At 37.5% G+C, this 27,279-nt stretch overlaps 2 protein-coding genes across 2 annotated transcripts in view; both read right to left on the bottom strand.

Moving 5' to 3' along the window:
- The window catches only part of LOC128636609 (olfactory receptor 8D1-like), a 36,452-nt gene extending 30,183 nt beyond the window's left edge, over positions 1-6,269 (bottom strand). The window contains exon 1 of the mRNA XM_053689602.1: positions 6,148-6,269. Coding sequence (XP_053545577.1) covers positions 6,148-6,269 — 122 coding nt within the window. The remainder of the gene's footprint in view (positions 1-6,147) is intronic.
- Positions 6,270-7,239: 970 nt separating this feature from the next.
- Positions 7,240-8,181, bottom strand: LOC128636610 (olfactory receptor 6C1-like). Its single transcript, XM_053689603.1, has one exon. The coding sequence runs from the start codon at positions 8,179-8,181 to the stop codon at positions 7,240-7,242; it is 942 nt and encodes a 313-aa protein (XP_053545578.1).
- Positions 8,182-27,279: the final 19,098 nt, after the last annotated feature.

Here is a 27,279-nt window from a genome sequence, read left to right on the forward strand (position 1 = left end):
TTCAGTCGCCGTGGAAAGAAGAGGATGCTCCGCGTCGAATGTCTTGAAGATGGACCTGCTCCGCGCCGGATGGATGAAGATAGAAAATGCCGTCTAGATGAAGACTTCTGCCCGTCTGGAGGACCACTCCTGCCTGGTTGGATGAAGACTTCGCCCTGCTTCGTTGAGGACTTTGGCCCGGTTGGGTGAAGACGTCGCCCGGTAAGGTGATTTCAGGGGGTTAGTGTTAGGTTTTTTTTAAGGGGGGATTGGGTGGGTTTTAGAGTAGGGTTGGGTGTGTGGGTGGTGGGTTTTAATGTTGGGGGGGTTGTAAAAAAAAATTAATGTAAAAGAGCTGATTACTTTGGGGCAATGCCCCGCAAAAGGCCCTTTTAAGGGTTATTTGTAATTTAGTGTAGGGTAGGGCTTTTTTTTATTTTGGGGGCTTTTTATTTTGTTAGTGGGATTAGAGTAGGTGTAATTAGTTTAAAAATCTTGTAATTATTTTATTTTTTCTGTAATTTAGTTGTTTTTTTTGTACTTTAGATAATTTTATTTAATTGTAATTAATTGTATTTAATTTAGGTAATTAATTTAATTGTAGTGTAATGTTAGGTGTAATTGTAACTTAGGTTTGGTTTTATTTTACAGGTAAATTTGCCTTTATTTTAACTAGGTAATAACTATTTAATAACTATTGTACCTAGTTAAAATAAATACAAAGTTGCCTGTAAAATAAAAATAAACCCTAATCTAGCTATAATGTAAGTATTAGTTATATTGTAGCTATTTTAGGGTTTATTTTATAGGTAAATATTTAGTTTTAAATAGGAATTATTTAGTTAATTGTAGTAATTTTATTTAGATTTATTTAAATTATATTTAAGTTAGGGGGGGTTAGGGTTAGACTTAGGTTGAGGGGTTAATAACTTTAATATAGTGGCGGCGACAATGGGGGGTAGATTAGGGGTTAATAAGTGTAGGTAGGTGGCGGCAACATTGGGGGTAGCAGATTAGGGGTTAATAAATATAATGTAGGGTTCAGCGATGTTGGGGGCAGCAGATTACAGGTTAATAATATAATGTAGGTGGCGGCGATGGCAGGGGCGGCAGATTAGGGGTTAATAAGTGTAAGATTAGGGGTGTTTAGACTCAGGGTTCATGTTAGGAGCTAAACGTTGCTTTTTTGCAGGTGTTAGGTATTTTTTCAGCCGACTCTCCCCCATTGATTCCTATGGGGAAATCGTGCACAAGTACGTTTAGCCAGCTCACCGCTAACGTAAGCAACGCTGGTATTAGAGTGAGATGTGGAGCTAAATTTTGCTCTACGCTCACTTTTTTTGCGGTCAACGCCGGGTTTCTAAAAACCCGTAATACCAGCATTGTCTGTAGGTGAGCGGTGAGCATAAACTGCTTGTTAGCAACGCACCCCTGTTACCGCAAAACTCGTAATCTAGGTGTAAATCATGAAAGTTTATTTTGGACTAGACTGTCCCTTTAAAGGAAAAAAAACAAAAAACTTTTTTGCTCTATTGACTTCTATAGGGGAATACGTGAACGTGCACGCTATAAGTTCGACTTTTTGCACTCGTCGGGTTAGCGTGAGAGCGGAAACAGTTTACTTTTGGCTCATAATATGAGCACAACCTGGCGCGCACAAAAACCTTACTTCTAGTGCAGTTAACGATCGTGCAGGAGTGTTAAATAGTGTACCACTCATAATTTTGCCGATTATATACCCATAATAAAGTTATAAGTGTATAAACTATAAAGAAAATTGAAACAAACATTTTAAATCCCTTCTATTCTCTATTTGTAATGTACAATATTGATGATGACCAATATATTTGAAATCTTTTCTTTCACATAAGCATTAATATACTTCATGACGTACAATTACAACTTAAGATTTTTATTAGTAAAACATATCAAATCAGTTAAAGGTTCAATAAACTCAGGCCAATTAGAGATTAATATATTCAAAGCAACAGCAGGAATAACTGTTAATACAGGTTGGGCTCTCTCTTATAAAGTTATCTGATGAAGCGATTAAGCGAAAGCCAGAATAGGGTTTTGTAGCAAGCCCCATAGATAGGGTGGCCATATTGCCACTTTAAAACAGGACACTTATGAAAAATATATATGTCAGGGTTGTTTAAAGAAATGTTTTGAATAATGTTGCATTATAAGAACCCTGACATATGTATTTTTCATATGTGTCCTGTTTTAAACTGCAATATTGCCACCCTACCCTTAGAAGTCTATTAGGAGAGGGGTTAGGCGCAACCTCTCTATCAGACCTCCAGATGTTGGCGCGCCTGAGGCTTTTACTCAAGGGATAACTTTTTACTTCAACATGTAATATGATGGCAAGAATAGGTAATAGAACAATATGTATTATTCATCTATTTAAGTGGATTTAACCTTTAATTTATCTTTTTACACTACAATTGTATTTCCTTTCAGAGCCTGCTCTGTCTGCAACAAACTCACAACCATTCACAGCCTGTTTGTTTCTAATACTTTTAAACTCTTAGCAATTACTGAAACCTGGATATCTTCTTCTGACACTAGTTTTCATCGCTACTCTCACACATGGTGGTCTTCACTTTAGCCATACCCCAAGGTCAGGGGAGAGACATGTTGGTGGATTAGGGATCCTGCTCTCCTGGTCTTGCTCTTTTTAGTACCTGGCTCCACTCCAATCTCTAGCCTTCTCCTCCTTTGAAGTTCACTGCATTTGCCTGTTCTCCCTCTCATTCAGAGTAGCAGTCATCAATCATCTTTCTGGACCAACTTTTCTTGACAAATTTGCCACCTGGCTTCCTCACTTTCTCTCTCCAAATTTACTGACTATAATACTTGAGGACTTCAACATCCCCATTGATAACCCATCTGCCCCTGCTGCCTCTAAACTTCATTCACATTCTTCAGTCTCTCACAATCCACCCTATCCCCTACTCACTATGACAGACACTCTATTGACATGGTATTTTTCTACCTCTCCCCTACATCTGACTTCGCCCGTTGCCCTTTTCCCATTTCAGATGACCACCTGCTCAGCTATAATCTCTATGTATGGGCAAAACCCACTTCTCCATCTCATCCCCCACACCTGTAGAAGTCTGCACGCTATGGATCTGCTCCAATGTTCCAAAATTTAATTAACATCTCCTCCCTCAAATTTCCACTATAATCTGCCCTAGTCTTGCTACACTATAACGATACTCTCTCCTCTGCAGTAGGCACTCTTGCTCCTCCCTAAATGTGCAAAACCCCACACCATATATTATAGCTACTTTCAAAAATGCTCCCACACTGCTAAGTGTGTGTGGAGGAAATCTCGCTCTGAACCAGATTTCTTTCACTATAAGTTAATTCTTCATTCATACAGGGAGTGCAGAATTATTAGGCAAGTTGTATTTTTAAGGATTAATTTTATTATTGAACAACAACCATGTTCTCAATGAACCCAAAAAACTCATTAATATCAAAGCTGAATATTTTTGGAAGTAGTTTTTAGTTTGTTTTTAGTTTTAGCTATTTTAGGGGGATATCTGTGTGTGCAGGTGACTATTACTGTGCATAATTATTAGGCAACTTAACAAAAAACAAATATATACCCATTTCAATTATTTATTTTTACCAGTGAAACCAATATAACATCTCAACATTCACAAATATACATTTCTGACATTCAAAAACAAAACAAAAACAAATCAGTGACCAATATAGCCACCTTTCTTTGCAAGGATACTCAAAAGCCTGCCATCCATGGATTCTGTCAGTGTTTTGATCTGTTCACATTGCGTGCAGCAGCAACCACAGCCTCCCAGACACTGTTCAGAGAGGTGTACTGTTTTCCCTCCTTGTAAATCTCACATTTGATGATGGACCACAGGTTCTCAATGGGGTTCAGATCAGGTGAACAAGGAGGCCATGTCATTAGATTTTCTTCTTTTATACCCTTTCTTGCCAGCCACGCTGTGGAGTACTTGGACGCGTGTGATGGAGCATTGTCCTGCATGAAAATCATGTTTTTCTTGAAGGATGCAGACTTCTTCCTGTACCACTGCTTGAAGAAGGTGTCTTCCAGAAACTGGCAGTAGGACTGGGAGTTGAGCTTGACTCCATCCTCAACCCGAAAAGGCCCCACAAGCTCATCTTTGATGATACCAGCCCAAACCAGTACTCCACCTCCACCTTGCTGGCGTCTGAGTCAGACTGGAGCTCTCTGCCCTTTACCAATCCAGCCATGGGCCATCCATCTGGCCCATCAAGACTCACTCTCATTTCATCAGTCCATAAAACCTTAGAAAAATCAGTCTTGAGATATTTCTTGGCCCAGTCTTGACGTTTCAGCTTGTGTGTCTTGTTCAGTGGTGGTCGTCTTTCAGCCTTTCTTACCTTGGCCATGTCTCTGAGTATTGCACACCTTGTGCTTTTGGGCACTCCAGTGATGTTGCAGCTCTGAAATATGGCCAAACTGGTGGCAAGTGGCATCTTGGCAGCTGCACGCTTGACTTTTCTCAGTTCATGGGCAGTTATTTTGCGCCTTGGTTTTTCCACACGCTTCTTGCGACCCTGTTGACTATTTTGAATGAAACGCTTGATTGTTTGATGATCACGCTTCAGAAGCTTTGCAATTTTAAGAGTGCTGCATCCCTCTGCAAGATATCTCCCTATTTTTGACTTTTCTGAGCCTGTCAAGTCCTTCTTTTGACCCATTTTGCCAAAGGAAAGGAAGTTGCCTAATAATTATGCACACCTGATATAGGGTGTTGATGTCATTAGACCACACCCCTTCTCATTACAGAGATGCACATCACCTAATATGCTTAATTGGTAGTAGGCTTTCGAGCCTATACAGCTTGGAGTAAGACAACATGCATAAAGAGGATGATGTGGTCAAAATACTCATTTGCCTAATAATTCCGCACTCCCTGTATACATCTGCCCTTTACTTAGTCAAGTAAACCTACTTCTATTCTCTTATATCTACTCTTCCTCCAAACCTAAATGACTCTTCTCTACTTTTAACTCACTTCTCTACCCACCTGCCCCACCCCTTTGTCTGTCTTTAGCTCTTAATACTGCACCAACTACTTTTTAAACAAAACACATACTATCCAAAGCAACATTCTGACACTAGCCTTCAATATTCCAACTCCACCCCCAGTCACCCCCTTTGCCATTTTACATGTTCCCCCCAGCCATTGAGAATTAAGTTTGTTCTTTACTGTCTTCCTTATGTCTCAATACTTGTCTGCTTGACCCTATCACTTCTCATTTAATACCTTCTCTGTCTTCCACCCTCAGTCCTGCCCTTACATCTTAAACCTATCCCTTTCTACCGGTTTATTCCCATCTTCTTTCAAACATGCAAAGGTCACTCCCATACTAAAAAACCTTCCCTTGACACTAATTCTTCTGCAAAGTACTTCCCCATATCTCCCCTTCATCTAACATCAAAATTCCTGCGGAAAAATAAAAAGGGTTAAATAAATATCTGAAGCCAGAGAAGTCATTAACCCCAGAATAAGGTTAAGCGCAAGAGGAATATTCAACACAAGAGAACAGATATAGGGGAAGTTCAGAAAACAATTTTTCATACTCAAACACATGTTCAAAGATAATCTCAGAAGAGACTAATTCTAATGCCATAACACCAGTGAGTTGATTAAAAACAAAGCACAGCTGGGCCAACAGGTGTGTGGTCTAAAGATATTATTTCATCAACAATAAGTTTTCTCTAACACAGTGTTTTTCAATTCCAGTCCTCAAGACCCACCAAAGGTAATATCTGATCTAAAGCACAGGTGAAATACACAACTAGTTGTTGACCATAGTTACTAAAACTGCTCCTTCCCATCAACCTTTAACTCCCTTCTCGGCCTGCCTCCACCTCCGCCCACTACCAAACTTACTGCTCAGAATATTGCTGATCACTTAAAAAGAAAATTGACACCATTAGCAAAGACATCTACACCTTACACCCCTCAAAACCAGCCCCACTACCCACCCCTTCTATTAAAAAAAACTCTCTGCTTCTTTCCTCCTGTCTCCATACTCCTATCTTCAGCTCATCTAACACCCTGTGCACTTGATCCTATTCCTTCACAACTTCTTACCTCTCTCTCTGCTTCACTAACCCCTATCCAAACGCACCTCTTTAAACAGTCTCTTACTGCTGGCACATTTCCTGATACATTCAAGCAGGCATCAATCACACCAATTCTAAAAAAGTCTTCTTCCCCCATTCCTCCACCTTTTTTGGTGTCAAACGGCATGACCAAATTATCAAATCAATTTTGTCAAGCAATCATTCATTTTTCATGCATTTCATCCAATTATGTATTCAGATGTTTGTATATCAAATGACTCAACAAATCTGCAAAACTCAGGCAAAATTTTTTATTCATCCAAAGCACCACTTCATGGCAAAAATCTTATAAAATCTTCCCAAATGTAATACCCCTTCAACACCTAAGAGACCATTACATGCCAACATCATATGCAACCCCTTTCCTGTATAATCATCCTATTAGTGATATCCAGCTATAAGTAAAACTCAGCTAAAATATTTCCCTCTTTCTTATAACACTGACATTACACATACTGCTAAAGTCTGTGTACTTCTAAATCTCTAATCCCAAAAATGAAATAGATTTCTTTTTAATTAAAAAAAAAATAAAAATTAACAGCCCCTTAAATTGGACTAATCAGTAATCCAGATGGAGCTAGCAGGGGGTGAGAGTCACAAGGTGGGTATGAAGCAATGCTAGTTGAAAATATGGTTAGGTGACTTAGAGAAGGATGATCAAAGGATGGTTGATTGTGTTGGGGCGGGATTAATAATTGGAACAGATACATGAAGACTATAGCTAGCAATAAGGGAACAAAAGTAGTGGTTGCTACATTGGCAAACATGTGAAACAGGGGTCTTGTTGGGTACATAAAGCAGAGCAGATACAGTATTACCAGGGAATGAAAAAATGCCCAAGATTGCTATTTACAACAGATAAGAATATGCATTTGATTAAAAAATATGGAATAGAATAAGCAAAATCTTCTTGATTCACTTCAATACCCATAATTCCTTAGTAGTCCTTGTTTCCATAAACATGTAAATCTTTTTAAAATATTTATTTGTAGTTATTAAAAAAGCTGATAGGCTTTTGAGATAGTTACAAAACTGTTTAGGGTGTAGAAACAAGAAGAAATATATTTAAAAAGTAGTGTTGGTCTGATAGAGTTTACTTATAATAAAGTTTTAGAAGATATTAATTTGCGCCTCAGAGCTGACTTCACATCGTTATTTTTTAAGCTGTATATCAATGGGTTTAGTAAGGGGACAACAGCAGTATTAAACAGAGACAGCATCTTATTATCATCCAAACTGTCCTTTGCAGATGGCCTCATATATTGGCAGGTGAGAGACACGTAGAGAAGAATAACGACTGTGAGGTGTGAAGAACATGTGTAGAACGCTTTACGTCTTCCAGAACTAGACCGTATTCTCAGGATGGCAGTGATGATAAATACATAAGAGATAAAGGTGAGCACAAAGGGGGTTAAAACCATAACAAAAAAACCTTCACTGTAAACAAAGATATTAAACAATGTTGTGTCATTGCAGGTGAGTTTAAGAAGAGGTATAACATCACAGAAGAAGTGATTTATTATATTGGATCTGTAACAAGTGTATTGTGCCAATATCACAAGATAAGGTAATCTTTCTAGAAAACTGAAAACCCAACAGAAAATGGCCAGCAGAACACAGACTGTATGGTTCATGGTCATGTGATAGCACAGCGGATTACAGATGGCCACATAGCGATCATAACTCATAACAGTGAGTATCAACAACTGATTACCTGCTAATGATGCAAATATATAAAATTGAAAAATGTAGGAAATGTATGAAACAGTATTTTGTCCTGATATAAAGGTGACAAGAACCTTATGTAAGGTGACAGTAATGTAGGACATGTCCAGAACAGACAAGTTGCCTAGAAAGAAATACATTGGCTTGTGCAGCTGAGGATCCTGGCTGACCAGATGAAGAATAGTCATGTTACCTCCAAGTGTCATGAGATAGAGGAACAGAACCACAATAAAGATTGGAGCCTGGAACTGAGGGACATCTGAAATCCCCTTAATAATAAAATAAGTCACTGTTGTCTGATTCATATCTTCCATATGTATAGATAAACCTGAATGATGTCAAAAAAGTAGATGATATATGTATTTTGGTTTTAGAATAAACATTAATATTTTTAGTAGCTGTATGGAAAGCTTAGCATTTAATTTATAATCTAATAGAATAGATGATTATGATAGATAGATAGATAGATAGATATAAAGATAAATAGATAGATAGATGATAGATAGATAGATAGATAGATAGATAGATATGGACAGATAGAAAGAAAGAAAGATAGATAGATAGATAGATAGATAGACAGATAGATATGGATAGATAGATAGATAGATAGATAGATAGATAGATAATAGATAGATAGATAGATAGATAGATAGATAGATAGATAGATGATAGATAGAAATATAGACAGATAAACAACCATACAACAAAATAAATTATTTATTTTACAGAAAAGGAATAACCAAGAAGCTATTTATAGAAATAAGTGTCAAATATAGACTTAGCAGATGGAAAATTAATAAATGTAATAGTCATTTTACATAATATATAAAAATATAAATCTATATTTATTTAAGTATATAGTAAATTTATATTAGAAAAGCAAAAGCATAAATTGTTTAGGACTTAATTGATATCTAAAAAGTTAATATAATAAAGAAAATAGTTAAGTATTAAGGTGTAAACAATAATAAAAATTAATAAATGAAAAAAGAATTGTACCAATTTATTTATAAAATGTCTGCTGTTGAATTAACTGACCAAATATTACAAAAATATCAAGTTTAAAAAAGAGAAAAATTAACCTTTAACAGTGAAATATTTAATAACAGAAAATATGACAAACAGGATATAAAATTATAATTTGAAGAAGCCGTGTGTCATACCAGTCTGTTGTATGCTGTATTGTTTTAAATTAAGATTTTATTACAATTAAGGATGGGCAAATATTTTGCAGCATTCGAAAAATGAAACAAATTTTAACACATTTGTTTTTTGTTTTGCATTTCAAATGTTTGTACAGTATTCTAACATTTGTTTAATGTAATAGTATTTCTAATGCTCTCTTTAAATTAAATATTTGAATTCTGCAATATTCAAAATAGAAAAATTTGACTCAATATATTTGTATCTATTTTGTATCAATTTACTAAAGTCCCTACCACATGAACTATTGAACTTCTGAATAGTATTTGTTAAATCAAAAGTTACATTCGAAATTTCAAATGTGGATATTTGATCCAATTATGAACATTAAAAAATGAAAGTAACATTCGAAAATCGGAAATAACATTTGACTAATGAATTTTAGTTTTTTTTTCATTCTTATAGACATTTGTTCATCCAAAATGAATGTCCATATGACTATTCATTCTACAAAGCACATTGTACTTTCGACACATTCACCCATCCTTAATTACAATACATATATTTTACCCTTCTCGTAATCAGCATTTGCCTGGTTGACTGCAAATGAGCCCTTAATCATACAGAACACCTTTTCAGTAGAACATGTGTTTGCTTAATAGTATGTGAGTATGAACAGTTATTTATATTATTTAATCAATTATTTAACAAACAACAGCATATATTTGTGTTTCTTTCTAATATTAGTCACAAAGTTAAAACTAAACACTGAGTGTACACTGTAGTTTTAAGAATATTGTTTTTAGATTCACATTGTTTTTTAGCACAATCATATTTTTTAATTATATTCGGTTGGTTGATCTAAATATTAATAATAATTTAAAAATAGGGAATAATATTAAGACATCCATAATTTAATAATAATAATGATAGGAATGCACTCATAAATCATGCAATCAGATGTGAGTACTGCTGTTAAAACAGATGACAAAATGTATATTACTTCTAAAATAACTTAAGGTATTAAATATTAAAAAAAAAGTCATATGTAAAGGTCATCGATAAAGCAAAATGTTTACATCAACATTTTGTTATTTAAATTATTGTTGATAATTTGGTTAAGATTTTACAATAAATTGAATTGGAGAGAAGATAAAAATCAATGGAAAACAACAATATAGACTTTATGATTTACAGAACTATCATATATTAGTGCTAGGGTGCATTTTTATTTTCAGAAATAACAATAAAAAATAACAATATATAAATAAGTGATATATTATAAAAAAATAAAGCTAATGAAATAAATCACCTTTCAGATAATATTTTTTATTGATCCCAAACATTATCTAAAATGGATTATCTGGTTTGAAATCTTTTTTTTATGTGTTTATATTTTTTATGCTGTTAGAAAAAACAAAATAAAATTGTCTTATTTATTGTGATCCAAAGTAAAACACTGATACTGTCAGTAATTGAAGAATTCCTTCTAATAAACAACATAATATACCTCAAATGAAATGAAACCTCCACAACAATTTCAGTCTAAATTGATGACAAATCGATCAGTTCTGTATCAGTTGTTGCTTTTGTGTGGCAAGGCACTGGTAAGGGTTTTTTTTTCTATGATCAGAAAGATAATTTTTTATTTATGATTGCTGGTAAAATATAACGTGCAATTTCCAAGTTTTGACAAAATAAAAAACAAAACAAATAACATTATAAAGTAAAAATAGAGTTGACCGCACTAACATGTTAATCAATTTTTCAGTCTACTTTTCTGTTCTCTTTTCAGTAAAGAGGTTTAAATAATCCCTTATCAAGTCTGGGAGCAGGTGCAGAGAGATGCATAAATCCCAGATGTTTAAATAATATTTGATACATCTCAGAGTGTCTAAAACTCTAGAGGTTTATGAAGCATTTATTTTATATTTGAAATGTCCCCAGAGAATGCTGAATTACCATAATACAAGTTATGAGTTTATTATTATTATTAACTATGTTGTGTAAACATATCACACAAATTGTTTACATTTTTTAAATTGTTTTCCTCTTTTTTTCCCCTAATGTTTTAGAAGGTACAGTATTGATGATGCCTAATATTATTATTTTTTTGGTTTAAAGTGACACTAAACCCAATATTTTTTTCTTTCATGATTCAGATAGAGCATCCAATTTTAAGCAACTTTCTAATTTACTCCTATTATCAATTTTTCTTCGTTCTCTTGCTATCTTTATGTAAAAAGCAGGAATGTGATGCATAGGAGACGGCCCATATTTGGTTGAGAACCTAAGTTATGCTTGCTTATTGGTGGGTAAATGTAAGTCTCCAATAAGCAAGCACTAAACATGGTGCTGAACCTAAAATGGGCTGGCTGCTAAGATTTACATGCCTGCTTTTAAAATAAAGATAGCAAGAGAACAAAGAAAAATTGATAATAGGAGTAAATTATAAAGTTGCTTAAAATGTCATGCTTTTTCTGAATCATGAAAGAAAAAAATTGGGTTCAGTGTCCCTTTAAGCATTAATATTAATTCATGATGTGTACGATTAAAATTTCTTATGAGTTTCATTTGTAAAATATATAACATTTGAATTTTGTTAAATGGACGATGTACTCAAGCAAGCAGATGATAAGAGTTTATTGAATTCAAAAAGTAACTACAAAGCAAAAATACAAAAACAGTGAAACTATACACTAAGGGTATGGATTTCTCAAAAATGGCACCATAACAAATTTGTTGCTATGGTAACCCAATCTTAGATTATAAAAAAACTAGTCCTAAAGCCTCCTCCACCTCTCTCTTTTGCTGTCTCTCTCCCCCCTCTCTTTTGCTGTCTCTCTCCCCTTCTCTCTTTTGCTGTCTCTCTCCCCCCTGTCTTTTGCTGTCTCTCTCCCCCTCTCTCTCTCCCCCCTCTCTATCTCTCTCCCCTCTCTCTATCGTGCAACTGCGCCCTGCCACGCCCCCTTCATGTCCGACCATGCCCCCTTCACGCTGGCCATGCCCCTTCATGGCCCTTCACGCCCAGCCACGCCCCCCGGTCACGCTCTGCCACGCCCACTTCTGCAGTGGCGCAGATCTTCAGTTAGGGACTCAAAGGCCAGGTGTGTTTGTCCTCGTGCTGTCTCTACTGCGCATGACAGCTTCGGACAAACACACTTTTATTATATAGGATATTCAAAGTTACCTGTAATTTGCTAGAAAGGAAAAAAAACACAGCAGTTAGTTGCAGTGTTAGGAGTTTGGTGAGCGAGGTTAACTAAGGTCACCCATTTTTTATTTTTAAAATATATTTTTATATTTCTCTCTATATTTAATATTTAGTGCTACCCCAGGCATAGGCTTAGTTGGAGTTATACACTTGGTTATATAATATTTGTAAGTAAAATAAAATTAAAAACATAACTCCAACTATGTCTATGTCTAGGGCAGCATTAAATATAACATATAAAACAATATAAAAGAGAAAGTCTTGCATTGTTTGCAAACTTTAATAATTCAATGGAAAAGAGGCTTCAAAAAGCGTATTTTTACTCTTTTACACCTAGCTGAGCATGCCGTAATATTTGAGACTTTAATGATAGCTTCCGACAGTCTTTTACCTGTTTGCACCTTGAATGGAAACTCGGTGTAAAATTTCCATTTTCGGCTTCTATTATTTTCTATGGGACACATATTTGTATTTAGCAGTTGGACCCCCGCTTTGCCAGCTTGCACAAACCAAATTGCAGCTCGATGGAAACGATCTCTGATTTGGTAGCCTGGTTTCTCAAGTGATCAAAATGCTATATCATTTTGTTTGTTAAAAAACTACTGCCGTGAACAAGTTTTCAACTGAAAATCTTCTAAAACAGGACCTTTTGTGTCTTAAACATTCTACACCAGAATTGTAATTGTTTTAAAAGATAGATAATCCCTTTATTACCCATTCCATAGTTTTGCATAACCAACACAGTTATATTAATACACATTTTACCTCTGTGATTATCTTGTATCTAAGCCTCTGCAAACTGCCCCCTTATTTCAGTTCTTTTGACAGACTTGCATTTTAGCCAATCAGTGCTTACACCTAGGTTACTCCACGTATGTGAGCTCAGTGTTATCTATTTGACTCACATGAACTAACACCCTCTAGTGGTGAAAAACTGTCAAAATTCATTCAGCTTAGAGGCGACGTTCAAGGTATAAGAAATTAGCATATGAACCTCCTAGGTTTAGCTTTCAACTAAGAATACCAAGAGAACAAAGCAAAATTGGTGATAAGTAAATAAAAGAAGTTTAAAATTGCATGCCCTATCTGAATCATGAAAGTATACTTGGGACTAGACTGTCCCTTTAACCCCTTAGTGACCACAGCACTTTTCAATTTTCTTACCGTTTGAGACCAGAGCTATTTTTACATTTCTGCGGTGTTTGTGTTTAGCTGTAAATTTCCTCTTATTCATTTACTGTACCCACACATATTATATACTGTGTTTCTCGCCATTAAATGGACTTTCTAAAGATACCATTATTTTAATCATATCTTATAATTTACTGTAATTTTTTTTATAAAATATGATTTTTTTTTTAAAAAACACACTCTAACTTTGACCCCCCAAATCTGTTACATATCTACAACCACCAAAGAACACCCATGCTACATAGTTTCAAAATGTTGTCCTGAGTTTAGAAATACACATTGTTTACATGTTCTTTGCTTTTTTTTGCCTCTACAATGTTCTGCACTACTCGTTTCAACAGGCAGAGCAATGTGCCAGAATGCGAGCAGCTCCATTTAATAAGCAAAAGGAGCGTTCTACTCTGTTCCCACACTACCCGACACAAATCTGTGATCCGGTGGTAAACCCGGTAGGATACCGCATGGAGACCTTGGCTAGCAACAAGAGACACTGTACTGTATTGACACTAGTACAGCATCTGAAAACCTACAGCACAAAGCAGGTCTTGATGGGAACCTTAGGTAGACTTTCTCATATCAATAACGTTTTTACCTATGATATGAGAACGGACATTGCCTTTTAACATAATCCAATTAGATTTCCCCTCATATGATGGACATTATTCCGGAGTTTACCTGAGGGTACAAGATGTAAAACATACTTGAGACTGATTGGTACAGAATGGGGTAAAATTTCATTGTGTATACGTATTATTATTATGCTCTATAATTATTGCATTTAAATATCTCTCTTATTGGGGGCTTCCTTGATGTGTGCTCTCACGTGAATGTTGATATAATTTTTCTTGTTTGTGGTTGACCGTTCATTAACTGAATATAGCCTATACTCCATTTTCTCTTGGGTTGTAAAGTTTTAGTTCTCAGGTATGTGTATTCCCTCATAATTCTATATAGGATGCCCAAGCCTCCCAAATGAGAAGGTAGAATAGAAAAGGCATTAGTGTGTGATAGAGGAGAGTAGATCCGGCAGCTCAAGCACGTTGAATGACCTCCGTCCGGTGATACCGGAAGTAAAAACTCAGCTGTGTGTACCCAGAGCCTGGAGTGCCATAGCCCGAGGTAGCGCAACCCAACTACCAAAGTATTATAGGAAGGAAAAAACGGCAGGCACTGCACACGAATATGATATGCAAATAAAAATCGTCCACTTTATTAGTGTTGTACATGGTAAATACCAATCCAAAGAGTACAATACTGTGCGGTACAGGTCCTTAAACAGGCATACAGACAGGTGGTGTGGACAAAGGCAACGATCTGACGCGTTTTGCGCCCCCTACAGGAGCTTACTCATAGATCAGTATCACCTGTTTGAGGACCTGTACCGCACAGTATTGTACTTTTTGGATTGGTATTTACCGTGTACAACACTAATAAAGTGGACGATTTTTATTTGCATATCATATTCGTGTGCAGTGCCTGCCGTTTTTTCCTTCCTATAATAGAAAAGGCATATTTCTAAAATTACATATATTTTTTATTTTTTTTGTGTACCATACTGCCCCTAAAGAGCTTAAAAGGTAGCGGGAAATGATTCTCCAACATAAGGTACAAGACACTGTGAGGGCAACAAATAACAAAAAGGTATTAGGAAAATACTATTCATGATCCTATTTGATTTCCCCTTTATATAGGTTTACCAGAATTTATCTTGGTACAGTCTCTTAGTTAAGCATACATCTGTGAAGGCACTTAAAGGGTAACATATTTATTTAGACATATCTCCTGGTTTTGCATACAGATTTTTTATGTCTTAGCTGATATTTATAGTCTCTTTAGTTATTGCCTTTTGTTCCTAATTGTCTTAGCTGATATTTATAGTCTCTTTAGTTATTGCCTTTTGTTCCTAAACTTAATCTAAGAGAGAATTGACTCTCAATCTGCTTTTTATAAGCCCTGTTATAGGTCCATACTCCTTCGGGTACGGTTACAGAATTTATAATAGTCTGGTATTTATCACTTCTAAATTGTTCCCAATTTTTGCACTTTGAAGGAATGGAACTACCTGAGTTTTCATTTTATGTCATTATGGTAGGCTTAATACAGATACCACAACCTATTTACCACATTTAAAAACTAACGCCGAGATTACGAGTTTGGCGTTAACAGGAGTGCGTGGCTAACGAGGCTTTTATTTCTAACGCTACCTTAAGCCAACGCTGGTATTACAGGTTTTTTTAAACCTGGCGTTAGCCGCAAAAAGGTGAGCATAGAGCAAAATTTAGCTCCACATCTCACCTCAATACCAGCATTGCTTACGGTAGCGGTAAGCTGGCTAAACGTGCTCATGCACAATTTCATAGGAAACAATGGGGCTGAGCTAGCTAAAAAAAAACCTAACACCTGCAAAAAAGCAGCGTCCAGCTTCTAACGCAGCCCTATTGTTTCCTATGGGGAAAGAAAAAATATGTCTGCACCTAACATGAACCCCGAGTCTAAACACCCCTAATCTTACACTTATTAACCCCTAATCTGCCACCCCGACATCGTCGCCACCTGCATTATACTATTAACCCCTAATCTGCCGCTCTGGACACCGCCGCCACCTACATTATAGTTATAAACCCCTAATCTGCTGCCCCCAACACCGCCGCCACCTACATTATAGTTATTAACCCCTAATCTGCCCCCCAACGTCGCCGCAACTATATTAATATTTTTACTCATCCATTTTTTACTCATTTTTTATCCATTTACTAAGGTATCCATTCATGTATCCACCATGAGAACTATCTATGTTTAATTATTCACCAGTTTTTCTCAGTAATCTTATCCCTAATTACTGTTATATTATATTAATGTTTAATTATTTTATTTATTGATGTGCGCCAATCAGTGTTACCGCAGAGTTAACAATATTAGCCTCTGTAACAAGTTGAATACACAAGAGTCAAACACACAATTGCTACAACTCACTGAAGCAACACTGATTGGTTTAGACCTCAGTCCTTCTAGGATTGGTGAAAATTTGGTTTAAAAGGCTCACACTGTTATACTCTATCAGCCTCCGATGAAGCGCATCCACGCATGCGCGAAACGCGTCAGGCGTTCCTAACTGTGACCCTGCATACCTGTACCTGTACCTGTTTGGTCTTCAAATAAATTTATGATTTCCAGCATTTCCACAGTGAGCAAGCGTACCTCTTTCTTTACCTGCTTAAATTAATTAACCCCTAATCTGACGACGCCAACGTCACCGCTACTATAATAAAGTTATTAACCCCTAAACCTAAGTCTAACCCTAACCCTAACACCCCCCTAACTTAAATATAATTTAAATAAATCTAAATTAAATAACTACAATTAAATAAATTATTCCTATTTAAAACTAAATACTTACCTATAAAATAAACCATAAGATAGCTACAATATAACTAATAGTTACATTGTAGCTAGCTTAGGATTTATATTTATTTCACAGGCAACTTTGTATTTATTTTAACTAGGTACAATAGTTATTAACTATTTAATAACTTCCTAGCTAAAATAAGTACAAAATCACCTGTAAAATAAAACCTAACCTAAGTTACAATTACAACTAACACTACACTAGCATTAAATAAATTACCTAAACTACCTACAATTAATTACAATTAAATACAATAAACTAAATTACGAAGAAAAACAAACACTAAATTACAGAAAAAAAATAACAAGTAGTTTAAGCTAATTACACCTAATCTAAGCCCCCTAATAAAATAAAAAAGCCCCCCAAAATAATTAAATTCCATACCCTATACTAAATTACAAACAGCCCTTAAAAGGGCCTTTTGCGGGGCATTGCCCCAAAGTAATCAGCTCTTTTACCTGTAAAAAAAAAATACAATACCCCCCCAACATTAAAACCCACCACACACACACCCACCCAAAACCCCCTTAAAAAACCTAACACTGCCCCATTAAAGATCACCCTACCTTGAGCCGTCTTCACCCAGCCAGGCACAAGTGGTCATCCGATCCGGCCAGAAGTCTTCATCCGATGGGGCAGAAGAGGTCCTCCAGGCCGGCAGAAGTCTTCATCCTATCCGGACAGAAGAGGACATCTGAACCGGGAGAAGGCTTCATCCAAGCGGCATCTTCTATCTTCATCCATCCTAGAGTAGGGTTGTGTGGGTGGTGGGTTTTAATGTTGGGGGGTATTGTATTTTTTTTTACAGGTAAAAGAGCTGATTACTTTGGGGCAATGCCCCGCAAAAGGCCCTTTTTTGAGGGCTATTTGTAATTTAGTATAGGGTAGGGCATTTTATTATTTTGGGGGGCTTTTTTATTTTATTAGGGGGCTTAGATTAGGTGTAATTAGCTTAAACTTATTGTGATTTTTTTTTCTGTAATTTAGTGTTTGTTTTTTTCCGTAATTTAGTTTCTTGTATTTAATTGTAATTAATTGTAGGTAGTTTAGGTAATTTATTTAATGATAGTGTAGTGTTAGATGTAATTGTAACTTAGGTTAGGTTGTATTTTACAGGTAATTTTGTACTTATTTTAGCTAGGTAGTTATTAAATAGTTAATAACTATTTAATAACTATTGTACCTAGTTAAAATAAATACAAAGTTGCCTGTGAAATAAATATAAATCCTAAACTAGCTGCAATGTAACTATTATTTATATTGTAGCTATCTTAGGGTTTATTTTATAGGTAAGTATTTAGTTTTAAATAGGAATAATTTATTTAATTTTGTTAAATGTATTTATTTTAATTTAAATTATATTTAAGTTAGGGGGGTTAGGGTTAGGTTTGGACTTAGGTTTATGGGTTAATACCTTTAATATAGTAGCGGCGACGTTGGGGGTGGCAGATTAGGGGTTAATAAATGTAAGTAGATGTCGGCGATGTTAGGGACAGCAGATTAGGGGTTAATAAAATTTAACTAGTGTTTGCGAGGCGGGAGTGCGGCGGCTTAGGGGTTAATACATTTATTAAAGTGGAGGTGATGTCCGGTCGGCAGATTAGGGGTTAATAATTGTAGGTAGGTGGCAGCGACGTTGGGGGCGGCAGATTAGGGGTTAATAAATATAATGTAGGTGTCAGCGATGTCCGGTTAGCAGATTAGGGGTTAAATTATTTTATTATAGTGTTTGCGATGTGGGGGGGGGGGCTCGGTTTAGGGGTTAATAGGTAGTTTATGGGTGTTAGTGTACTTTTTAGCACTTTAGTTAAGAGTTTTATGTTACGGCCTTAGCCCATAAAACTCTTAACTACTGACTTTTAAATGCGGCCGAAGTCTTGACAGGAGAGGGTCTACCGCTCACTTCTTCCAAGACTTGTAATACCAGCGTTAGGCAAGTCCCATTAAAAAGAAAGGATACGCAATTGACATAAGGCGATTTGCGGTAGCCTCGAGTCGCGGAAGAAAAGTGAGCGGTGAGCCTGTACCTGCCAGACTCGTAATACCAGCGTTAGGTAAAAAGCAGCGTTGGGACCTCTCAACGCTGCTTTTTAAGGCTAACGCCAAACTCGTAATCTTGCCAAATGTTAGGGCTGCCCCATTAGAAAAGGTATAAGAGCAAACTCCACTCTCTATCATCTATACATAGTGCACTACGCTTTTATATATTAACTAATTTGTAACTATGTACCCCTTGGCTATGGCATCCCCTTCTAGCTTGGTGCTCATTACAATGTCCCCAATTAGATATCTCATATTTACAAAATTTCCCTGTATGGGAACATCATCGAGTATGTAGTGTCATGACTAAGGGGTACATCTCAGTCATTAACTCTCTAATTAGTTCACAATCCTCTCTTCTAGTGGTACCTATATATGACACAAGGAGCGCCCCTTAAACCATCTAGCATGGGTATATGGCACATCTCCATTTTGAGAATCCACCCTAGTGATTATACTTTCTCCATTGGTTATGTTGTCCGTATACTGTTGTGTATATTGTTATGCATTGTAGTCTGGTAACGGCTTTGCATTTGTTTGTGGCTTTATCCCTTTGTTGCCCTTTCACTGCTCCATGTCTCCACTTATGCTTCCTAATGGTTGTAATGTTCAATATATCAATAGTCCATGAGTGACCACCCATAACATCAGAATTCCTCCTCTGTAGTGCCCAAAACTTTCTAGGGTCCATGAGTGGCCCCTTGTGTTACTGGAGGAAATTACACTTGCTAAAAAAAAAAAGGTTCTAACTTTAATATGTACTATAACATTTCTAAATTTTTTATTGTTAAGATATTTTCATAATGTAACAATCAGCAATATGTCACTTCCAATATTTGATGTACATGATTATATAATTGTACTAGTTAATAACCTCAATAAAAATATTAAAAAAAAAAAAAAAATAGTTAACTTTTTTACTAACTTTTTCACAAACTTTAGGTTTCTCACTGAAATTATTTACAAACAGCTTGTGTAATTATGGCACAAATGGTTGTAAATGCTTCTCTGGGATACCCTTTGTTCAGAAATAGCAGATATTTATGGCTTTGGCATTAATTTTTGGTAATTAGAAGGCCGCAAAATGCCGCTACGCACCACACTTTTATTTTGCTCAGCAGTGAAGGGGTTAATTAGGTAGCTTGTAGGGTTAATTTTAGCTTTGGTGTAGTGTAGTAGACAGTCCAAAGTATTGATCTAGGCCAATTTTGGAATATTTCATGCCACCATTTCACCGCCAAATGCGATCAAATAAAAGAAAAAAACGTTCACTTTTTCACAAACTTTAGGTTTCTCACTAAAATTATTTACAAACAGCTTGTGCAATTATAGCACAAATGGTTGCAAATGCTTCTTTAGGACCCACTTTGTTCAGAAATAGCAGACATATATGGCTTTGGCATTGCTTTTTGGTAATTATAAGGCCTCTAAATGCCGCTGCACACCACACTTGTATTATGCCCAGCAGTGAAGGGCTTAATTAGGTAGCTTGTAGGGAGCTTGAAGGGTTATTTTTAGCTTTAGTGTAGAGATAAGCCTCCCACCATCCCTCCTTGACCCCTCTCAAACAGCTCTTTTCCCTCTCCCACCTCACTATTGTCTACTCCATCTTTAGTACTGGCAGAAAGTCTGAAAGTATAAAAATAAAAGTTTTCATTATTATTTTTTTTTATTTTATTTTATATATTTTCTGCAGGGTAGGATCCCCCCTTACCACCCAAACTCCTTGAGCCCCAAGAACAGCTCTCTCCCCCTCTCACTATTTGCTGCCATTTTGGGTACCGTCAGCTGTCTGCCAGTACCCACTTTGCAATAAAACGTGCCCTTTTTTAAATCTTAATCCCACTTTGTCTGTAGTGTAGCTGCCCCCCTCAGTAAGCTACCTCCCTCCCCCTCTCAGATCCCTTTTCCAACATTATTCCACCCTCCCTCTCCCACCTTCCTCTCCCACCCTCCTCTACCACCAACATTTTTAGTGGTCATGCGCGCACATGTGCGAGGCACCCGTCCACACCCGTGAGTTAGATCCCCCACCAACCAGAAGTTCCCAGAGATGGGCCACCCACCTGCCTCTCTGCAATGGCTCCCACCCACCAACGACCAGCATCATCGCTGGCTGATGCAGAGAAGGCCATAGAGTGGCTTTCTCTGCATCGGATGCTTAAAAAAGGGTATTGCAGGATGCCTCAATATCAAGGCATCTCTGCAATACTCTAAAATCACGATCGCTTCAAACCCCTGATGAAGTACATGTTACATCCTTGGTCATTAAGTGACAGATTTTGTAGGACGTACCCTGTACGTCCTTGGTCCTTAAGGGTTTCAGTATCTATTTCATAAAAGTATGTTGGAGGTCATCTGAAACTGATACAATAACCAATTCACACCTCTTAAGGTTACTAGTCATTTATCCCCTTTGTTCAGTCTGCAACACAAATACTCATTTGCATGAGTGACTTTAACCTATTATCATCAGAATAAATCCCCAACACTGGTTAACAATATAAATGCTATATATATCTTGCCAGGATAGACATACATCTATAGTCACTTCAGAACAGCAACATCAACAAATGAAGTGATTTGATATTTAATTTGTAAATATGTATTGTAAGTCTCACTCGTACTATCGTGCTTGTTTCTAATAGTACTGGCATTATTAAAATTGTGTTTTTTTAAAGGAGATTACTTAATCATGATTTTTATCGTTAACTATTGCAATCTGTTTCCATCCGCTCCACTGCTAACCTATTTGAATGGATCTTTTCGGTTTTCAGGAGGGTCAGCATGTGCTCTGTCTTCCTATTGCAATATGTTTTCTTTGTAACTTTCACAAGTCTTGTGTTAAAGAATATTTATTTCTATAGTTTGTCTTTTGTTGTGACTGAAAACAAAATGGCAACAATGAGTTTCTATGCAAAACAGTTATAATATTTATTATTATAAATTGTTATCCTGCTGCCTGGCTACTTTGTATCTTCCTAAGAGACCCTTAAACAAGATTGAACCATTGTCACTGGGTTTTTACAGGGCAAGAGAGGGCCTTTCAAAGTGTATGTGTGTATGATACTGAACAGTCATGAATGGCCTGCTCGTTCCAATTTATAAGTTCAGTAATGTAGGCGCAGGCAGTTACACGTGGATCGCTATTTAACGAGCATTAACTGTTCTAGAAGTAAGCTTTTTGTGCCTGTCAGGTTGAGCTCGTATTACAAGTTCAAAGTAAAAGTTATCGCTTGCGCTCTAACTCGATGCATGTAAAAAGCTAAACTTACAATATCTCACGCTCGATAACCTATTGCCTTATAGAAGTCAATAAAGCAAAAAAAACACTCTACTCACGTGCAAACTTGATCACATATTCTCAATTGCACTAAACCAACATGAAAATATGAATATTTCCCATTCCTATGTTCCTCACATAGAAGAATACGTTCTATTTATACTTAAATAAATATTTCTACATATATGTGATGGTATTTTGGTACAATATATATCTATACCTATATATATATATATATATATATATATATATATATATATATATATATATATATATATATATATAGTATATATATATATATATATATATATACATATATATATATGTCATGCCGACCTGGCTGTTGCCAGGGACGCGGAGGTTGCTGCTATGGCTGTTGCCAGGGATGCAGCAGTTCCTGTGAGCGTGCGGCAATTACATCATCACCGCACGTCTCATCCTCTGAAGCCGGATCCTTTGAGCTGCTTGGCGTGAATCGGCGCCTATGTAAGTACCTGCAGGGCTTACATACACTGCCCAAGTATAGGTCTTGCTTCTTCTGCTCCTGGGTGCTGTGTTATTGAATTGCTGTATTGCTATACTGTTATTGAACTCTGCCTGTCTGACCACTCTGCTTGCTAAACCCCTGACTTGCTGGATTGCTATAATGTTACTGAACTCTGTCTGTCTGACCACTCTGCTTGCTTAATCCCTGAATTGCTGGATTGCTATACTGTTATTGAACTCTGCCTGTCTGACAACTCTGCTTGCTTAACCCCTAAACTACTGGATTGCCATATTGTTGCCAAACTCTGCCTGTCTGACCATTCTATTGGTTTACCCCTGAACTGTTACACTGCTGGATTTCCGTTGATGCTGATACCCGCTTGTTCCTGCTCTTTCTATTGGTTCACCCCTGAACTGCTTTACTGCGGGATTGCCTTCCTGTTGCCGGCCTCAGCCTGTCTTGAACATTCTCTATCTTCTTCTTATTGCCCTGAAAGACTACCCTGTCTACCGTAAGTATTGCTTACCTCATTTCACTAACTTACTCTGCTCTGGGATATTTCCTATCATTCCACTTGATTCCCGGGATAAGAAGACTACTAGCCAAGTTTGGTCTGATAGAGAGATATCCAACGAGCATTACAATATGCTTGGGCCATAGACCCAAATGAGGTCACAAGAGCAATCTCTCTTCAGGGACAGATACCTTGCACTAGAGGCTATAACCAGTATGCTCTCCTCACTGGTTGCAGAGAAGAACTCTGCTCCTGGTGTTACACAGCCGGTCCCTGCTGCTAGTGCTGCAGCTTCTTCCCCTGCTTCTGGAAGTATACCCCGAATACCATTACCTGACAAGTTTGGTGGTACTACCGACTGTAGGAGTATTCTCAACCAGTGCAGGCTGCACGTTAGCAATGATCCTCACACCTTCCAGTCCCATCAGTCAAAGGTCACTTTTATCATTTCATTATTGAAAGTCAAGGCCCTAGCCTGGGTCTCTCCCCTTTTAAAACAGATCACTGAACAATGCTGATGCCTTAATTTCTGCTTAATCTTCTGTGTTTGGGACCTCCGGCCGTGCTTCTGCTGCAGAGTACTCTCTCTTGGATCTCCGCCAGAGCAATAGATCTGGGGCACAATACGCCATCAAGTTTCGCACCTTGGCATTTGAGACCAGTTGGGATGGCAGTGCTCTCAAGGTGGCCTTTAGGAAAGGTTTGCATGAGTGCATCAAGGACGAGCTTGCTTATCGTGATGTTCCTTCTTCCCTGGATGAATTCATAAGACTTTGTATCAGTCTAGATTCTCAAGAGAGACAGAACTCGTAGAACCCTTCCCTCCCGTCCTTGTACTAATCCGGTCTCTAGACTATCCTCTTCCCCTTCAGCACATCCAGTTACCTTTGTTGAAGAACCCATGGATCTCTCCTCCCTCAAGCCCACATAATCTGAAGGACAGAGAAGGAGATTGAGACTGTGTTTTTACTGTGGTTCTAACTCACACCAGCTAAAGAACTGTGATATTGTGCCGGGAAAAGCCAATGCTTAGAGGATAAACCTGGGGTACCTCTATGCATGGTCTCTACTAAATCCCCTCACTCCTCTCGGATCCTGGTACCTGTTACCCTTATCTTCCTTCAGAATTCTGTCCACACTCAAGCCTTCATTGATTTAGGGGCAGATGGAAATTTTCTTGATCAACGTTTTATTATTTAGGCAGGGTTGACTCTTCTGCAGAAAAAAACAATGGCTCAAAATAACTACTCTGGATGGCACTCCCCATGGATCAGGTTTAATCCATTTCGAATCAGCACCCCTAACCCTGACTGTGGGAGTCCTTCATACCGAACAGTTGCAGTTCGATATCATTCATTCCCCAGCACATACTGTCATCCTTCATCTTCCTTGGCTTTGTATACACAACCCACAATTCGACTGGACCGATGGACAGTTGGCCTCCTGGGGTACATCCTGCTTCCACTCCTGCCTGGCTAAGGTTACTCCTCTGCACCACATCACCATAGCCAGTCTACTGACCCCTTCAGGTCTTCTCTCAGTATATGCAGATTTTATAGATGTGTTTGAAAAGAAAGAAGCTGATCAGCTGCCACCCCATTGTCCTTACGATTGCAAAATTTACCTTTTTCCTGGAGCCCCACTTCCTAAAGGGAGGACTTATCCTCTCTCCAAAGCTGAAACCAAGGCCATGGAGGATTATATACAAGAGAACCTAGCTAAAGGTTTTATTCACCCTTCCTCTTCTCCTGCCGGGGCTGGCTTCTTCAGTAAGAAGGATGGTGGACTCAGACCCAATATTGACTACAGAGCCTTAAACAACATTACTATCAAGAATCACTATCCTATTTCTTTAATCACTGAACTTTATGACTTGCTCCAAAATGCTCGCTACTTCACTAAGTTGGATTTACGTGGAGCGTACAATCTTATTCGTATCTTCCCAGGGCATGAATGGAAGACTGGAAGTAGTAATGCAGCATCTGTAGCAACTCCTCAAAACAAATGCAATATTTACTCCAAAGGGATAAAAAGCAAAGTTTTCATTGAACCATAACAAGCAGCTTAAGAACAGTAATTCATGTTTCACATGAATGGGGTATCCAAATGTGCAAAAACAGCAGACATGTTTTGTGCAGGGCTTCTGCACTTGTTCACCCATGAATGGAAGATCAGGGCATTATGAATACCTCGTAATGCCTTTTCGGCTGTTTAATGCCCCTGCAGTCTTCCAAGCATTTGTCAACAATGTTTTCCATGACCTCCTCAATCGCACTGTCATCATCTATCTGGATGACATCCTTATTTTCTCCTCTACCCTTGAGGAGCATCATGAATATGTGAAACAGGTACTTCTTCGCCTCAGAGACAAGTGTCTGTTAGCCAAACATCATAGGGCTTCTGTTCGTGCCTTTTCAGTAGGTGAACGTGTTTGGGTCTCTACTCGACATATTCGTCTACGTCAACCGAGTCACAAATTAGAGCCTAGGTTTATCGGCCCTTACAAATTCCTTAAAAGACTGTCTCCTGTTGTCTACAAAGTGGCATTGCCCAGAACCCTGTGCATACACCCAGCCATCCACATCTCACTACTCAAGCCCTACATCAAGAACAGATGCACTCAGCTCCGACCTCCTCCTCCTCTGTTCTTGATTCATGGTGACCCTGAGTATGAGGTTGCTAAGATCCTGGACTCCAGATACAGGCACAGGCAACTACAGTACCTCGTTCATTGGAAGGGTTACTCTATGGCAGATTGTTCATGGGTTCCTGCTTGTGATGTGCATGCTACATCTTTGGTCTTTAGATTCCATGCTGCTCATCCTTCAAAGCCGACTCTGGTTCCCGGAGGAAACCCTTGGGGGGGGGCTATGTCATGGCGGTTGCTGCTCTGGCTGTTGCCATGGATGCGGCAGTTCCTGTGAGCATGCGGCGATGACGTCATTCCGTGAGTACTGCTTATCTCATTTCACTAACTTACTCTGCTCTGGGATATTTCCTATCATCCCACTTGATGCCGGGATAAGAAGACTACTGGCCAAGTTTGGTCTGATAGAGAGATATCCCATGAGCATTGCAATATATATATATACACACCCACATACATATTTAAACATGTGTATGTATTTATTTCCATGTTAAAGCACATTGCCTGCATATAACATTTTTTGTGCAATATATTTTTTTAAAAATTTTATTAGATGGTGTTATTATGAGTGTAACTGTACTTTGTAATGTTTTTTTGATGTGTTTTGTGACACTTTTTTGGTTCGCAAAACAGTTAACCAGAACTCTGAGGGTGCGGTAAGCCGATACGTGTTAACTTTAATTGTACTCAAGTGTTTGCGTTTAATTTCAACACCTGCAATTGCATGAACATAACTGTTAGCACTTGACTCGTAATCTTAGTACCTTCCCCTCCAATGCACATAATCCTCTATCAAGCCATTGAACTTGATTATTGTATCTGTAGTATCTCTCATATAAAATCAAATACTTTTGACCAGCTGTAAATAGTGGCCTAAATGAAAAAGTTGCACGAAACAAATCAAAAATAATAAAAGATTATCAAAAAAAAATTGTATAAAAAAATTATAAGGTTTTAAAGTTATGAGGTCTCAGGTGTGTGTTAAGTATTTATAAGTAGATTTTCCTATATACATCTGTATCTATCATCTATCTATCTATCTATCTATCTATCTATCTATCTATCTACTTTACATATATATATATATATATATATATATATAAATCAAACCACTGCACTCCCTTGCTGTGCAAATCCGCAGGTGCTCAGTCCATAGAAATAGACACGCTGAGGTCTACTTATCAAGCCGTCAACTTACTTGCCTTCAACGGCACCAGTACACTCGCCTAAGATCGCCTAACATTGCTGCCGCGGACCTGAATACACTCTCCAAAGTTACCAAAAAAGCAGTCAAAAAGTTGTGCACCAAGTACGGGACGATGAGCAGCGGACTGTTGTTAACTAACAGTCATCGATCTCGCTGCTCTTTGGCTTTTTTCCAGCTTTATTGGTATACTGTCACTAAACACTGCCACTATACTAAACTGTATTACCCCTACACCGCCGCTCCCGGAGCCCACCGCCACTCTAATAAACTTATTAACCCC

The sequence above is a fragment of the Bombina bombina genome, chromosome 7, assembly GCF_027579735.1.
Source record: "Bombina bombina isolate aBomBom1 chromosome 7, aBomBom1.pri, whole genome shotgun sequence".
NCBI classification, from domain to species: domain Eukaryota; kingdom Metazoa; phylum Chordata; class Amphibia; order Anura; family Bombinatoridae; genus Bombina; species Bombina bombina.

Bases quoted from the DNA above. Each gene is read 5' to 3' on its own strand.
- LOC128636610 (XM_053689603.1), bottom strand. From the start codon at position 8,181: ATGGAAGATATGAATCAGACAACAGTGACTTATTTTATTATTAAGGGG.